The sequence below is a fragment of the Amphiura filiformis genome, chromosome 3, assembly GCF_039555335.1.
Source record: "Amphiura filiformis chromosome 3, Afil_fr2py, whole genome shotgun sequence".
In the NCBI taxonomy this organism is placed as follows: Eukaryota; Metazoa; Echinodermata; class Ophiuroidea; order Amphilepidida; family Amphiuridae; genus Amphiura; species Amphiura filiformis.
This window is the reverse complement of record NC_092630.1, coordinates 41,382,924-41,401,180: the sequence shown is the minus strand read 5'-3', so window position 1 is coordinate 41,401,180 and position 18,257 is coordinate 41,382,924. Positions and strand designations below refer to the sequence as shown.

Genomic DNA, 18,257 nt, shown 5'->3' with positions numbered 1-18,257 from the left:
AAGCCACCTACATGACTTATTTTAAGGGGGTACTACACCCCTGGCCAATTTTGTGCCTATTTTTGCATTTTTCTCAAAAATTATAGCACATTGGTGACAAGTAAGATATATTATAGGGGCAAGGACTACAACTACTACACTGAAAATTCAGCAACTCAAGAAAGACAAGTAGTTATTGATTTATTGATCAAATATTGGTTTTCCCTCATTTTTGACTGTAACTCCACAACTGTTGTCTGTGTTGAAATATAATTTCCAGTGCAGTAGTTGTAGTCCTTGCCCCTATAATATACATCTTACTTGTCACCAATGCGCTATAATTTTTGAGAAAATGCAAAAATAGGCACAAAATTGGGTAGGGGTGTAGTACCCCTTAAATATGATCGACCAATAGTCAAATACGCCGCGGGGACTGGGACCCACATACTCAACACAATATAAAGGTTGAGCCGGTTCAGCCCAGTGGTGCACGTTATGTCACGGGTAAATATGACCGGAGGACATGCGTAACTGGCCTTCTGAAAGACCTCCAATGGCCAACACTGGAAAGCAGACGATACCAAAGCAGAATGCCAATGCGGTATCACATCCGCTACAATATGGTTGATATCAGATGAAGGGAGTACCTCTACAAAGCGAAATCCTGCACCAGAGGTCACAGCTCTGGACAGGTAACTGCAACTCCAACCAATTTGCTGCCTCTTCTTCCAGAGATCCAGCCGGGATTGGAACCTACTGAGGATAGATCCTGCAGAATCCCCATCCCTTGATGCCTTCAGAATGGGGGATGCCAAGTAATTTACCAGTAGTCATCTGTATACTATTTCACTTCACTATAAAGTACCGGGGTAAATATTTTTCACTGAACTTTGCTGACTGCAAAATTTTGGATGCGAAGAGCACAACACACTGCAGTGCGCTTATCTTCTTTTAAAGTCTGCACTTGTAGGAAAAAAATTCCGGGAAAAATCACAATGGTTTTTAGAATTTGCCCAGCCTTGAATTAAAGGTGAAGTTCAAATTTAGGCTTCTAATCATATTTTTAATTTGTCTTGCTTTTTCCTAGTGATTTCCTGATCCTTCCTGGATACATTGATTTTACAGCAGATGAAGTGGTAAGTAGATTCTTGGTACAGATATCATGGGGGTGGGGGTGCTGTCTTTGTGTTTTGGGACCAGGGCCACCAACCAAGGCACTGATGATGCCTCATATATTATTTTTAAAAAAAGTTATTTTATATAGAAAATAACTTTTTTGTTGTCATCATTTTGTTAAATATAATTTTTTGATTTAATATAATAACACATAGATGTTTTTGTTAATTTGAGTAGATTTAAGATGTATGCAGTTGTAATGAGAGTCAAGAGAAAGTGAAATAATTATGTGCTTTGAAAATCTGAAATACAAATAACCATGATGTAGAAAGAAACCAGGTTTTTAATTCATTTCAAAAAATAATTTGTAGCCGATTTGAATTGAGATGTCTTGTTGACATAGTCATCGAATTGTGCATGCTTACAACACTTCAAATTTGAACTTCATTAAAGGCAACTTCAAGCTTGGTGAGTAGAGCAAGCAGAAAATCGGCTTAGTAACAGCAAGATGTAATCCTGGTAATTTAAAAGTGTGTCAAGGTCATCAGCTCCTCAATTGGACTAATTCTCTGTAGGAAATTATGCTCTTCGTTGATTATATCCAGTGATCTCAAATAATTACAGAAAATGTTGCATGTTTGAACAGGAAAATCAACCTTTTCTGGAAATTTGATCATTCGGCCTATTCAGTGATTTGCTCATCCAGAAGTTTGCAAAAATCATCAAAATTCTGATTTGTGCACCTTTGTTAGTGTCATAGATGTGCTAACATAGCCTAGTTGTTAAGCCAAACGCTGTGTAATTGAAGAAAATAAGACATTTTACATGAATCTGTAATTTCTCCACTTAAGGGATCGGATAGCAATGTTTGCACAGTATTTTTTGTGGTACGAAGTATGGAGCACGAAGAATGATGCCCTTCTGATATCAAATAATTTAGATTTTTAAAAAATATGTATAAATACAAATTTTATGGCAAATTATTCAAAATTGATATTGCTTGTGTCGCCAGTGTGTGATTGTTTAGGTGTGTTTGTTTTGTTTACTGTGATTTGGCATGATTGGTGTATGTATCTCATAAAATGTCCTCCTGAAAAGGTCTAAATGTAAAGGTCAGGCTTCTTCCTGAAAAAAGTCTATTAGATTGTGCTGAAGGTCAAAACGTGCACAGACTTTTGAAAGAAAAGTTTTTTCCCTGAAAAACATTGTGCCTTCTTTTGCAAAGGTTTCATGGTTGATTAGGTGAAGGAAAGTTCTGAGAAATGAATCTGGGGATCATTTATTGAGAATATACATGTAGGCCTACATGTATCAAGACACACTACCATGTTGTATTATGCAGGGATAATCAAAATGGAGGAGGGTCAAGGGATAGTAGTTTAGGTTTTGATGTTTGTTGCTTCTCAAGACAACCAATTTCAAAATCAAGTTGACTGGTTCGTCATTGAGCATTGAAATTTAAAATGGCTAAAACTTTTTAAAATGAAATTGCCAAAGTATTCCTCTGGTCATCAGGATTCAGAAAAAAGAATAGTTGTACCTATCTGATAATGTCAAGAGAGTCTGTCAAGTATGCAGCGTTTGCCATAGCCGGTATCGCAACATAACTCAATTTTGTTGCTTTGCTACACAATTTTGAAAATACATGTATGTAGCAATTTTATGCCATATGTAGCAATTTTATGCTAGACTTACACAGTGAAGTGTGCAAATGTAACAAAAATCAAGTGGTGCAAGCTGATGATGCTATAAAAAAATGTCTTGCGTCCAATGCTGCAAGTACATACATGTACTGTATGCTCATTGATGTTCATGTTTAATTTTGTTTTCTACATAAGGAATACTGTGTAGCATACATGTACATGTTATGGCCACTTAGCCAGGTAACAATCCAACCTCTCTTATCCGACCATGATGGGATCAACCATTGGACGGATTAGTGAATTATATAGCCTATAATTCTGCATTGAATGTCTAACATTGAGACAGCAAAAGGTTACTCAAAATGGGGTAAAATCATAGAATGCACCCCATCTTAAAAATGAAGCTGTGTCTTCATTCAACATGTTAAGCCAAACGATGGGGCAAAGAATTTTAACTGAAAATAAAGCTCTTAAAATGCTTACATGTAAATATCATTTTTTGTTTTAATGGAGTTGCATAAGACATAGGGCATATATATATCAAACATAAAAGCAAATTGTCTGTCAAATCTGGTCAGCTTAATATAAGAAGGTGATATAAAAGTTCTGGGAAACTTTAATATTATATCTTTTCATTATCAGTATCAAATGCATCACTGCACCCTTGGTTATTTATTTCCCCAATTCTGACCCATTGTATTGTTGGCCTGATCATCCGTTCTTTGTTTTCAAATGACCTTATTAAATATCATAATTATGTCCTCACAACATGTCATAGAACAATTCCTGGAAGAGGCAATTGAGCCATTGTGTTTATCCATATCCCTGGTTTATTCAGGTAGCCCAAATATCAGGTCTAACAATGGGGTCCAGTCCTAGGAGTCAAAATATGAAAAATGATTGGTCTCTCCACTAGGAAATACGTTTGTTCAGATTTATTCAAGATTCAGACATTTTCTTGGAAATTTCTTGACTTTTCTTAACTATTTCTTTATTCAAATTGTAAAGAAATAGTTAAGAAAAGTCAAGAAATGGTCAAGAAAATGTCTGAATCTGAACTAAATCTTGACAAATGAATGTCTGAATCTGAACTAAATCTTGACAAATGAACTTCCTAGTGCTCTGGTCTTCTTTTATAAACAATTCAAATAAAGAATTTGCTATGGCCAAAATCATGCTGGTAACAATATTACATGCCTATTAATTAATGAATCCTACATGTAATGTAGATCTTGATGTTAGAGTTTGTAATGAAACAAAACACGACAAACTATTTGAATTCTTAGACCAGTTGTGGTTAAAAAATGCTTAACACAGACATCTATGGAAAAGCTGTCCAGAAAAATATAAACTTAGCCATGATGCAAAATTAATGCATCTTTAATTGGATCTGGCTTGTGATTTCTGTTGAATTTGCAGCACTTTGTGTTGGTATGAAAGTTAAACTCTCATTTGGTTAATGGCATACGGTACGTCTTGTGCTTCTGTGCTTGGTTTGAATGATAACAAATAGATGACGAGTATGATTGATTGTGTTAGGGACATAAGTTCCCATACAAAGTGCTCCTCAAAGTACAAGTACGAGTACATAGTCAATTTTAACTCCGGGTTTTGCAATCAATAAACTGGTATAGATTCCAAAATCAAAATTGATCAGTAAATAAGCTCTCATTATAATGCCAAGAAATGTTGCATTCGATAATATGCATACTTTTACTGTCACTATATAAACCTTTTTTGTGGCCATTTTTAAAATGAATACCGTAGATTGGGGTGAATAGGGACAGTTTTGGCACTCTCTAGATTGTAGTTTTATTCCTGTAGCCCCATGAGCCAAACTTTTGAGGGCATATTATGTCCACCCATGATGCCTTTAATCCACCATTATAAAAAATTGAATATATGTGGGGGGTATATATTTTTAAATAAAATTTTGGTGTCCCTATTGACCCCCTACTTCAGGGTCAATAGGGACAGCACTGGTTTTGATAAGGAAAGTACAACTTTGAATGAGTGTACTTGCATTTTTACCCCCACATGGAGGGAAAAGGGACACAAAGTGAGTTTTAAAAAACAATAGAAACATGTCAAGGTAATTCATACCATCATAACTGATAAAATCTGATTTCTTGACAACGTTGATCAGGCTCGTCAGTACAAGAAGAGGAGGGGTAGGGTGTGGTGGGGTAAGGATGGCTGGGATAGGGTTCTGGGTGGTAGGGAAGTAGGTGGGTAAGGTAAGGTGTTGGGGTAGTGGGATCAGGGTGGTGGGGTATAAGAAAAGGTATCATGGTGGTAGAGGTAGTGGATAGGGTGGTGGTGGTGGAGCAGTGGATAGGGGTGGTGGGGTGGGGGATAGGGTGGTGGGGTAGATAGGTGGGGTAGGATGGTGGGGTAGGATGGTGGAGTGCTGGGGTAGGGGTGTGGGGTAGTGAGGTCTGGCAGTGGCATGATAGTATTAGGGGTGGATGAGGGTGGTAGCCTGGGTAGGGTGGTGTGGTAGTGGGATAGGGTGGTGGGGATGGTAGGTTTAATGAGGCTAGTGGGTCCAGTGTGTGGTATAGTGATTTAAGGGTGGTGGTGGTGGTAGGGTTAAGGTGGTGGGGTAGGTTCATGAGGGTAGTGGGGTATGGGTGGAGCAGGGTAGGGTGGTAGTGTAGGGTGTGGTGGGGTAAGGGTGGTTGTGGCAAGGGTGTCCCTATTCACCCCGTATTAGGTGACTTTTACCTGAAAAATATTTAAAAAATTGTTATAAAAATTCCTGTCAGAATTAATAAATAATCTTTTAGAGAAAGTTGTAGGACCTAACAGGCTAGGTCCTGGTGAATTTCCAGCTCATTTTCTAAAATAGTGGCCGTGGGAGCAGGAAAGTTTTGACCACCCCATTTTTTAGAACTTTTTTTAAATAATTTTATTTTGGACACCCTGTATCCTAAATTTATTCTTTAACATCTGCTGAACCATTTTCTGAACACTGTTTGATTGCTCTTTCAATATGTGGAAATAAAAAAAAATAAGTGTTTTACCAAATGTGAAAAAATGAGATTTCAAAAACTTTTCTCATGTTTGTCCCTATTCACCCCTGCGTCCCTATTCACCCCAATCTACGGTACCTTACTTGTGATGCATCTGTAAAATTTTAAAAATCGACTATGGCATAGTCTAATAAGGTTGGAAAATATTTCATTTTACACAGGATTTAACATGTGCCTTGACGAAGAATGTAACCCTAAAGGCTCCGATTGTGTCGTCGCCTATGGATACTGTTACCGAGAGTGGAATGGCTATCGCTATGGCAGTAAGTATAATAGTACATTATATTTGTAGATTTTTAATGGTGTTAAATTTTCCTTTTAAAAGTTTTTTTTTTAATATGATGATCTAATTTGTAGAAATTTATTTAAGGAGATTAAAGCCATAGTAATGATAGTAAACAATTGCTGTCAAGTGTCAAATTTTGTTATTTACCAAATATTTTAAAATGTCAAAATAATAACCTTGAATAAAAGAAAACCCACTTAATCTTGACCGCTTAACTTTAGTATAGTGTTCTATGGCAGATGCAATGTTTTAATTTTAAAGCCTTTATTTCAAAATTAATTAATTTGTTTTCCTACAAGCACATTGATGAATTTTGCTGAATCCAAAAATGCCCAAACATTATATTTGAAAAAAATCAACCAAATTCATTTTTAAAAGATCGGCGCCATCTTAACCATACCAAGATGAGGGTTAATTTGAAGATGAGGTGTGTTGTGTTAATAGATGATCATGGGAAAACATATCGCAAAGAAATTAATGTTCATAACAAAATGGTAAACTAAAGGTACGGTACATGATTGATTATTTTTGCTCCCTGTTTTGTGTAACTGCAGAATGCTATTGCAGACATAGCTCATCATATTGATCTTGTGGTAAAGTTGAAGTAAAATTGACATTTTCCCTGATCATTTCTTGATTACGTCATAGCGAGAAGGAGCGAGATTTATGGAGTCGTTCAATACAGTCAATAATACTCCTTTTTGGCCTTGTGCATCATTTGTAGGCAGCTGTACTGCCAATTAAACCCATATAATATAGATGCTCTCATCAGAGTTTGCAGAGGAACAAATTTCAGTGAAATTGATTTCTTTTTAACTCAAGTATGATTATACAAACATTGTGAATGTCAATGTTCAAACATTGTGAATGTCAGATAATCAGCATATGAAGTGATCAAACAGTACGAAACCATTTGTCACGGAAATGGATTATGAGATGCAGTCAAAAAATGTGCAATTTCCTTTGCATCTTTATTGTTTCCTGCGTAATGGAAATAATTCTTTTCCCTGGAACTGCAGTCTGCATGTCCAATTTGAATGAGGTATAATTAGCATATTTTGTAGTCTGCTATGGACAAAAATATGCATGCAAACTGAAAAAAATTTAAATGGATTTTGCTTCATAAATTTTGCTGGATTTTATCACATTTTTGACCATACTACAAAATGAATATTTGTTAATTTTGAACACATTTGCAGTTATTTTTTTCAGGAATGGTGAATTTGAAATAATTTTGTTTTAAATTGAAAAATATAAATTATACATGTAGTTCGATACCAGTACTGCAGTCTATTGCTATAGGTGTAATATATTTTCAGAGCTCTCTATAAATGCATTTATACTAAATTTAGGTAATGAAATTCCAAGAATTCAAATCCAGTACTCTCATTGAATATCCTATGAAATGGATGTTTGAAAAAATGTAAGCAAATAAGTATTATTTTGCATTACATCTGCTTTGTCTTGTAAATCTTAAAATTGGACATGTATTTTCCATTTAAAAAAACCCCGAAAACCACCAGTATTTTGAGAGTACAGTGTACACATATAAAGAAGTACAGGAATAATTGTTTGCAAATGTCATGAATAATTGCCAAGCAATTTACCAAAATACAACGGTTACCATGTCAACCCGCCGGTGTCATTATTTTGTTAAGGAGACGCTGAACTAACAAAAATATGATGTACTAATTGACAGAGACCCATATCCTAGCTCCCAGGTACTTCACTTCATTTGTTATATTTATAGGCAAAATCTCAAGGTGATCATTCTTTTCAATCAAATTACAAAAAAAAGATAGTACTGTCAAATCAAATCTTGTAGTTCACTATGTCTATTCGATGTCTGCCACTGTTCTGTAGATCATTGTCTATATCAATGTCTGTCGCTGCAAGACAAAAGATGTTAATGATTCTAATGACATTTTCCGTATCCCTATTGCATGCGAGTGATAATGGCCTTTGATTTGTATATTTTCAGCTCTGTGGTGGAATAGGCATTATACATCATAATTGTACAGGAGAATTTCAAGCCAATGAAGTTAAGAAAGTCAAGGTTGGTTGTATTATATTTTTAATAAGAATTTGGATTTACATCAGTTGAATTGCAAGATTGTTGTAAGTGCGTAGTTAATAGAAAAGCACTTTTGACCTTCTTGCATCGAAGCTTCAAACTATGAGGATTAAATGATATATTTCCTCTTGAATTGATAGTTACATCATACTTGTGCAGACTGTAGCCAAAGTAAACTGCTGAGCTAACCACTTTGTATCTACATGTATTTATATGTAATAAATTAGAATTTGATAAAATCCAGACATTAATGTCATTTTTAACTTGAAAGGAAATGCAGCATTGGACCATTTCAAATTATGTTGCCCAGCTTCCAAGAAATGTGACGTACATGTAATTTTTAAGGTATCTTGGTAAAATTAGGGGTCCATTGTAGAACTGAAGGCATGATCGATTGTTCATGCGCGAGGCAGAGCTTTTCGCCATATGAACAAAAGGGCTGAGAGGAATGCATTGGGAGATATTTTTAATTTTGTAAAGTATGTAAATTATACCTGGTACATTGAAACAGAGATGATTGAGTCAAGGATAGATGTTTCATTTGGCAAAGCAGGATAATATTTTTTTAATTCATAAAAGTTAGTGCTGTATTTTTGCTGGAATAGGGAGTAATTCAAATGAGAGTAACTCCACATGTTTTGATAGATATATTGAGCAAAATATATCGTTTGTCAAGGAATTTTATTTCAAGACAATAAGACAACATGCATTTTGTAGTCTCCTACTCAATCTCATAACAATTGCCAAAACATTTGCAGTCACAAAGTGAATATATAAAATGCGTAGCTGTCGGTAGTATAAAATATTAATGGAGGCATCTCCTACTCGCCTCGTGCTCATAATGTAATATAACATGTACCTTATGTAATATGACAAGACCACAACTAAGATGTTGGTGCTAAAAGCTTCATCGGTTAGCAGGCATTCCCTTAGTCGCAGGTTGTTGATAATAATTCATCTTGTGCGTGTGTGACAGCATCGTTGTTAATTTAAATTTCACCCTCTATTGCTTTACTGTTATTACACAGAATGCCTGTAGGGATATTTATGTTATTTTTGAACAAAAAAATAAGAAGCAAAAAAAAAAGTTGGCCTTTTATTACTGGTACATGTTAATTATAAAATCTAATTAAAAGCATCTTGTGTGCGTGTATTAATCAAGTGTTGTTCATTAAATTGGTGGTACTTAAATAAATACTCTCCAGCAGATGAATTGATGTTATAAATTTTATTCACTATATACAACAGTGTGCATACAGTATATTTGGATTACATGGACACTGTTTAAATTTGATTTGCATTTTTAAAACTTAACTTATGAAGCAATGGTTTGCTTTGTCCAGTTTCAAAATTTATCTTGAACTTGTCATCTCTATCTTTGTTTCATTTAGCATATTTCCTCTTATAAATGCCTGCCCCATAATTGTTTTCATGAAAAAGTGACCGAAATGCATTACATTTACGTGCTATGTCTTGTGAGTATAGAATTGGCCATGTTTTGCTGGATATCTGATTGCGAATTTTCATAGACAAAACCAATAGTGTTATAAACTTACATCCAGTACTTTGCCAAATTGTAGTAACATTTCAAGGGGTGAGAATCAGAAAACCATTAACTCACAATGGTTTTCGTTGTGACTTACAATTACATACTACAAAGAATCTTATTTTATGGTTAGGGAAAGGTTTTTGTATTAGAATCAAGTTAAATAGGTATACATGTAGGTAAAATTAATATACAGGTTGGAAGTACTGTTGTGTCTACAATTGGAGAGTAGAGTTGATCTGTTATCAATTTTTGATGTGATTATACATGTATTCTTTATTTCTTCTAGAAATACGAGCAAGGGTTCATCGTGGACCCAGTAGTGATGGGGCCAAAACATACAGTAAAGGATGTATTCCAGGCAAAATCCAAGCATGGATTTTGTGGTAAGAACAGTTTTGTTTGTTTTTAATCTCTCCTTTAATTGTAATTTTCTTCATTCATGTTTTATTTGATTTAATATTTAATGTGAAATTAAGTAATTATATGTTTGTACAATTTATTGATTTTCAAAGTAATTTTTTGTTTTACCAGATACTGAAGGAGTTCCCAAAATTTTGGGTAGGAACTTGATTGCAGTGTGGTTTTAAATCTAATTATGTTTGGATTTTAATTCTTGAATTAATTAATTTCTTGCCTAGATTTGAAAAATGAAGCTGTCTTTAGAAATTCTAATTACTTTGACAACTTTGTAGGTTTAAGGCATGTTTATCAAATATCTTACTTCAATTCTTTGATTTTGTTCTCAACACTTTTAAAATAATTTTGCACTCTAGTATTCAATTTCATTCAAATACACCAACAGTAAAGCCAACATTTACATGATGTGACTGACCAGGTGGTGGATAATGCATGAAATTGTGTGTGTGTGTTGTGCTTTTGTTTGCCCTGCCCATAGTGGACATTTTGGTGTGTGTTTATCACACCAAACAGACATGACAACCGGGATGGACCCCAGTTGTGACAACTTTCAAAGCGTAATTCCCATTCTAAGTATGCCAAAAAGTGGATTTACAACTGCATACCTCAAAAGACCAAAAAAGTCCCCAATTAGGGGGGGGGGAGTTGAACTGTGTAATAAAAAAATGTGCAAAAGTCCCTAGTTTAGTAAAAAAAGTTTTTACTAAAAGTTTTTACTATCCAACTACTGACACACACATGTCAAGTTCTTTGTATATAATCATAACAAAGTATTCACTATTTTCACTTCAAATTTATCCATTGCTTAAAAGCTTTTAAATGCACGGCCCAGACGTCCACAGTTGCGTGTGTGTGTGTCACTGTTTTATTTCTTTTGTATAAATGATGCAGTACACATACTAAATGAAAACACATTCCATTATCATTTAAAATAACATTTGAATCAAAGCCATCTGTGAAGGTCTATTTTTGGTTTGTCCCAGTTGAGTGATTGTTTAAAACAAACATTTACTACATTTAATGAAAATATAAGATTAACACCAGTAACAAATTCATCAAATCTGACACAAAATCCATGTTTGTAACAATCTTGAAAAGAATTCATACATGTAATAAACACCAGTGCTGTGTTTGAAACTTTCCTCCTGTCCATTTACAGTTTCAACAATTGGAAAATAAAAGATCACAAGTTGCATCCAAGATGTTTCACACTCAACTCAAATATTGTGTCTTTTTAATGGATTAACAGAATCATTGAGGTCTCAATATTGTGACGTTTCTTCTGCCTATCAGAGCTGCTTTCTTTCTTCCATCTCAAAAGCTCCCTTTCCTTCATGTTTGCAGTGGTGTTTATAACAACAGTTTTAATAACTAATAATAATTTGTTTAAACATTTAAGGGGGTACTACACCCATTGATTTTTTTTTGCATTTTTTTACATTTTGTGAAGAAATTACAAAAAAAATTGGACAAAGTGGTATGCAAAATGAAGGGCAAATCTTCTCGTTTTATTGGTGGCATCGGTATCAATGTAGCTTACATGCTTTTGAAGATAGAAGCCAAAAGGAGGTACATCACTGATGATTTAAATTCACTTCATTTTGGAAAGCTTACTATCAACGGATTTCGTTAAAATTTTGGATATATGTTGCTAACACATCAGGGAAATAATGTTGATATATGTAAAATGGGAATAAGTGGTCCCTGATTTCTTTTATGACTTCATGAACTTGGTGCTCCACAACTATCAAAAAACGAACCGGCTAAAATGCTTCTATTTTCAATGTCGAGCTATATTTTGTATTTTGAACTTGCAACACTATGTTACTGAAACTTAATTAAGCCATAGGTAACAGGTTACCACAACCACACTACAGCAATGTTGAAAAAGATTGTATTTTTTGTCACCTATACCACCATATTAGGTAGTTTTCCGTAAGCTTCATTTTTGTGATTTTGGTAACTATTTTATATTTATTTGCCCAATCCAACTCAACTAGGCAATCTAAAGTGTACTCACCATTTACATCCCAAGGTATTTTAGTATATCCACCTCACACATTTCAATTATATATCCAGTAACAGACAAAATATCAAAATTGATGCCTCATTATGACGTGTATGATATCACAGACTATCACATGTATTCAAAATTGATGCCTGAATTTGACCTGAACCAATTGACCTATAACCTGACCTTTGATGACCTTATAGCCTTTTTAATCTCTTTTCCTAACAACATATTATAGAAGATACATACATGGTGTAGTATTAATTGTCTATGTGGAAGAGATTATTTAGGCCTATTTAATTTATTCAGTGTTATAATTAGTGAGTATATTTCTATAGATAGTATAACAAAGGATTTAATGTATTCTATTCATCAACGTATTCTACTTGGACATGTTCAATAGAATATATTATGGTTTGTTATGAAACACACGTCTCAGTTACCAGGATACAGTAAACAAAAAAATATATAGGGCTAAAATGATTTTCTAAAATGGTCTAATACCACTTTGTATGTAGAGATATTTTATAAGTTCAGGACATGAGATGATGAACATATAAATATACTTTATAAATTTGCAATAAAAAAAAGAAGATGGGTACTGATGAAAATCAGGGTATTAAATCACCTTAAATCCTTGTGACAATCAATCTGGTTACTATCATTAAAAATATGCACCTTCACATGCACATTTATACAAACACTCACTTAGGTTACCTTTGATAAAGGTGATTTGAGCCCACCATAGCACCATTGAATTAGTGTTTCTAGGGTTTGAACAAACTTTGAATTTGTAATTGTTTGCAGTGCAAGGAAAGTTCAAGCTTTTAAGCTTGAGTGTCTGAAGAGCAGCCGATTTGAGACTAATCCCAAAATTCCCAAACACTACATAACTTATATAATAAACTAAACTAAACTAAACTAAACCTATTACTACATTTTCAATTCATCATCATCATTCGTCCGTGGGCGGAATGGAGGAAACATCAGAAGTATGCTGGCCTAAACTCTTTCATCAGATGTTGAATCTCTGCTGGTTGTAAGCCAATATCACTCTTGATGGTGTCAGGGTATTGAAGTGACCTTCTGCCTCTTATTTGGTTTCCTATCATTCAATTAAATAGTCATTGTGAACACATATGTGAAATCGTTGGTTTTATCATCTTTTTTATTACATTTTAGGTATTCCAATAACAGAAACTGGTGCACTTGGCAGCAAACTGTTAGGCATCATCACAGCTCGTGACATAGATTTCTTGCCACAAGAGAAGTATGATCTACCCCTACATGCCGTCATGACCAAACGTGAGGAGCTGGTGGTTGCAAGGGCCAATGTCACACTCAAAGAAGCTAATAATCTCCTACAAACTGCCAAGAAAGGTAACTAATTGTAGTTTTTAATGTCAGATATAGGAGTGCTGTTGATGTACAGGGTTAAAGGCCCATTCAGTGATTTGCTCATCCGGACGATCGTAAAAATCATCAAAATTCAGATTTTTGTACCTTTGTCATTAACATGGATGTGCTAACATAGCCTGCGAGTGGTTCAGCCGAAAGCAGTGTATTTAAGATAAGGATAATGAACTGAGTGCAATGCATTCGTCAAGATAATCGCACGCGCCGTGGAGTTATTGCATTTAGCTTGAGAGCCGATAGGCTCGAAAGCTAAATGCAATAACTCCATGGCAAGTGCAATTATCTTGACGAATGCATTTGCACGATACATTATCCGTCATACACTTTGAGTGTAGGCCTATTAAAACAATAGGCAATATTAATTGCTGCATTCATTATATTAGTTTTAATATTAGGGAAAATATCTTACATTTTAAAAACACCGTCAGGACATTGACCAGCTACGTAGCATTTAACTGGTAAAGAAAATCAATCCCTGTAATCAATGGTATCGATTATGCCCATACGTCATACTTAGGTAACTTATTCACGCATGGTTTAATTGACTTGACTTTATGTTGTGATCATTTAATATTGTGGTTTCGAACACAGAGAGCACTGAACCAGTTGGAAACGATCGATTTAGATGTCAGACTAGTACTACGGTGAATATCAACTGGACTTTATAGCTCTATAATTTGAACTACTTATATTAAAACACACGACATTGGGATTTAACAATTTGTTCAGTATTATCATAGGCCTTCAAACACATGTGTTTGAAGGCCTATGGTATTATAAAGCATGATCATGATATTATGCGCTAGTGTGTGTTTCCCGGGCCCGGCTATGTTATTTTAGATATAGGCCTACATGTATTTCATTTGTAAAATGTTGAATATTTTGTAATGGTGTCATCTTGTATAATTATGATCCACCTGTTTTTGGCCCTTTTTAATTAATAGAAGCTCGATTATTCTCATTTGATGTTTGATTTATTTGAGGTCATTAATCATAATTTATGACAATGATATTTGCAAGGGTGCAACTCTACTAGTCTTATTACAAGACTGCCCTATCCCAACCCTAAACCCTAATCCTAAACTCCGTGGCGAGGACTGGACTCAAGTCTAGCGAGTTGCCCCCTATTCGGTAATTGTACACTATTATAGAACACCGTTTGTAACTATACCATTTTAACACCACAGAATGTATATTTGTACTTTTTGTTGGTATATATATCGAACAGACAATTATATAGTTATGTGATCTCTGTGTCTAAAGCGCCACCTAACTCTACTTTATGGTTATGTGAAAGTAGTATTTCTAGTATTTGAGCGTGCACGTATTATCTAGAATCTATTGTTTAGCGTGCAGGTTTTAGATAATGCATTGTTTAGCGTGCAGGTTTATATAATTTGGGCTGTGAAGGGTAGTTCGCGAAAATAATGCACGGGAGAAGAATACATAACGATGAATAGAAACGGGCACTAGAAGTGTATGACAAAATAAGACATTTTACACGAATCTGTAATTTAGATACTGACAGTATCTAAATTAGCTACATGTATTTCAATGAGGCTTCAACTTCGTCAGTATTGCTGTTTTCTTTGTTTTTTTGCTAAATTTGTCATTTCAAAAATACCAAATGACAATTTGAATGACTTGTCCTTCACCTTTAAGCAATTTATAAACAATTTTAATTTTTTTACACTTGCGCTGGGATCACTGAACGGGTCTTTAAGTTGTACATTTTTCTTCAGAATCTGAAATCTAGGAGTATATTTTCCACTGAATGTTAAATGTATTGAGGACTGAGCTTAGTTGGAAGTGCTACTAAGAAATGTGTCGCTCTCTGTGTCCCTGCATTTGTGGTGGATGTGTGTGATAAAACCTAAAATGGACTCTAATTCTTGAACGGTCAGCCAGATTTGATGTACTTGGTACAAAAGATGCTATGTATAGGCAAACATATTCTTGTTGGTCATCCACAATATGCATATCAAGTGAGTAGGTTGCATTATTGTTTCATTGCCTATAACATGAATGAAGCAGATGCTGCATGTAGATTTTGCCAGCTCACTAATACATCATAGACTGTAAAGTTTTACATTTGATGAGTTCACCCCACTACAGTCAGGTGACAATGTATGCAAGTTTGGCCATCGTGCCCCCAAATAACTGCAAACCACAAAAGCTGGTTGAAGCCCCTCACTCCAGCTTAAACATTTTTGTTTAAATCTGACGTTACCATAGGATTCCTCGACCTGTTTCCATTCCAAAAATGTCTAGTTTTATATACTTTGGACTAAAACTTCAGAAATAATGAAGTTGGAAAAGGTCCATGTTGACTTCCATTACTCTCCCCTGAATAGCTATTATTTAATAATTTGATACCACACTTATGTAGTTGGGAATTGTTGATCAAAATTAATGAAACATTCAAAGGGGCAAATATTATTCAATCACTTTGGACCTCATGTAGTGTCCCCCATCAAGTGGAATACAGGATCATAGCTGCTTTATAAGGAAAGGAGATGTACCTTATTAATCCTACCTCCACTATTGGTATTATTGTATGGTTAATTGTGTTGTTGAGGGAGGTTGAAAAAAAAAAAAAATTGTTTGTGTGATGTAAGCATAAGGTAATTGGCCTATTAATTTTTTTCAAATTATCATTGTGGGGGTTTTTGATAGCGGGGGATGAATGACCAAGCTATTATTGAAACATCAGTACATCACGTGGGTGGTCAGCTGGAGAGCTAGAGAAACCATGTCGCTCTGGTTGTTAAAATTCTTAACCATTAAAACCATTAATCAAAACATTATAAGGAGTAAGGAAGCCCTTGCATTGTCTTATGCTGACATCATATATGTATTTAGCGGACAGTCGGTATCAATCTGCACTTCAAAGTTTTCTTTTGATGTAATTAATGATATTGCATAAACTTGTTTATTCAGATACTTTCACTCATTTTCATCCGTTTGCCATTGACAAATTTGTGAAAAGTTTTGATACGTCTTGCACAAAACCCAAGTACCAATATAGCTAAAGTCAACAGTCCCATTGATTGCTGATCAAGAAGTCTGTGAAACAATCTTCAAAGCTTTGTCAGATGTTGCCAGTACTACATGTAAAAGCCCATTGAATTCCTCTTGATTGCGCATCTATATTGTGTCTCGTCTCAAGTCAAGAGTAATGCCTGTTGGATTTCGCAGTGGCAGATTTGCGTTGCCAGCATACAAACAAATCGCCCTTCTACGTGTGTGTATATGTCCCGCGGGTTTAAGGTAGTGCACAATTCATATATGCCACTGCGAAATCCATGTGGCATTACTCTCAATTCAAGAAAAGACACACACTATAGAAGAATTTTCCAATCTTATCCAGTTGGAGATAAAAGTTTTATCCAGGTTATGCTTGATGAATGCTCAATATGCATGATGGTGATATTGTGGCTTCAATGCAATTTGAGCTGGATTTGTGCAAACTGAGATGAAAATTTCTCATCGCAAGAGTTTTGTTCTACCTGGTTCCGATACCACAGCTCTTTGGATCGGCTGTTTAGAAATTAGGTTGAGATTGAGTGCCCACATGGAGGGTACTTCTATTTCATCTCACAATACCGTAGAAAGAACTTCAATGTGATGATGATGTGACATCAGAGTATACATTCAGTTCAGAGACTAGATTTGTATACATTTTGTAACTAAGTTTTGAAGTCAACTTAATTTTGATGCTTGTTTTTTATCTATTTCAGGCAAACTACCTATAGTAAACGACAAAGATGAACTAGTCTCGCTAATATCAAGAACAGATTTAAAGAAACATAGGGATTACCCACTAGCCTCCAAAGATGCCAGCAAGCAGCTGTTGGTTGGTGCTGCCATAGGAACAAGAGAAGATGACAAAGACAGGCTAGAGCTCCTGGTCCAGGCTGGTGTAGATGTAGTTGTATTGGTGAGTAGGTGGTGTTATCGTTAAATATTTACTGAAGATAGCATATTGGGGTTAGATTAGTAGCTTGGTTTGGTTTAGCTTTGGTTGGTGCTGCCATGACACCAACAAAAGAAGATGACAAAGAGAGACGAGATGCTCTTGGTCCAGGCTGGTGTAGATGTGGTTGTATTGGCAAGTAGGTTGTCAAACATTGTTTTGTGCTATCAACTGTAGATAGCATATTGGGGTTAAATGAGCAGCTTTTGGTTGGTGCTGCCATGACAACAAGAGAATGTAACAAAGAGAGACTAGATGGTCTTGATCCAGGCTGGTGTAGATTTGGTTATATTGGTGAGTAGGTTGTTAATTAAATATTGTTTAGTGCTATCTACTGAAGATAGCACATTAGGGTTTTATTAGCAGCTAGTGGTTGGTGCTGCCATAGGAACAAAAAAAAGATGGCACAGTGAGACCAGAGCTTTTGGTCCAGACTGGTGTAAATGTGGTTATAATTGGTGAGTAGGTTGTTAAGGTTGGTCTTAACCCTGGAATTATGGAAACTTTTTGGCCTCATAACTTCTAAATTGTTGGTCTAAAGTATATAAAAGTATTCATATTTGGAATCTCAAAGACTTGACAAATCCATTTATGAGGTCAAATTTGTTCAAGTTTTTGCTCAGTTTTGGAGAAAATACCAAAAAAATGATTCTTGATCCAAATTTTTTCCAAGCTGGTGTTGATGTGAATGTATTGGTGAGTAGGTAGTGATGCTGTCGTTGCTTTGATGACAATAATAATGACGTGAGCAAATA

General features: G+C 35.1%; 1 protein-coding gene across 1 annotated transcript in view; it reads left to right on the top strand.

Annotated features, from left to right (window-relative positions):
- The window catches only part of LOC140148527 (inosine-5'-monophosphate dehydrogenase 2-like), a 49,992-nt gene that overhangs the window by 13,521 nt on the left and 18,214 nt on the right, over positions 1-18,257 (top strand). The window contains 6 exon segments of the mRNA XM_072170516.1: positions 1,067-1,115; positions 5,935-6,036; positions 8,041-8,115; positions 9,969-10,065; positions 13,293-13,490; positions 17,267-17,466. Of these exon segments, the coding sequence (XP_072026617.1) occupies positions 1,067-1,115; positions 5,935-6,036; positions 8,041-8,115; positions 9,969-10,065; positions 13,293-13,490; positions 17,267-17,466 (721 nt within the window).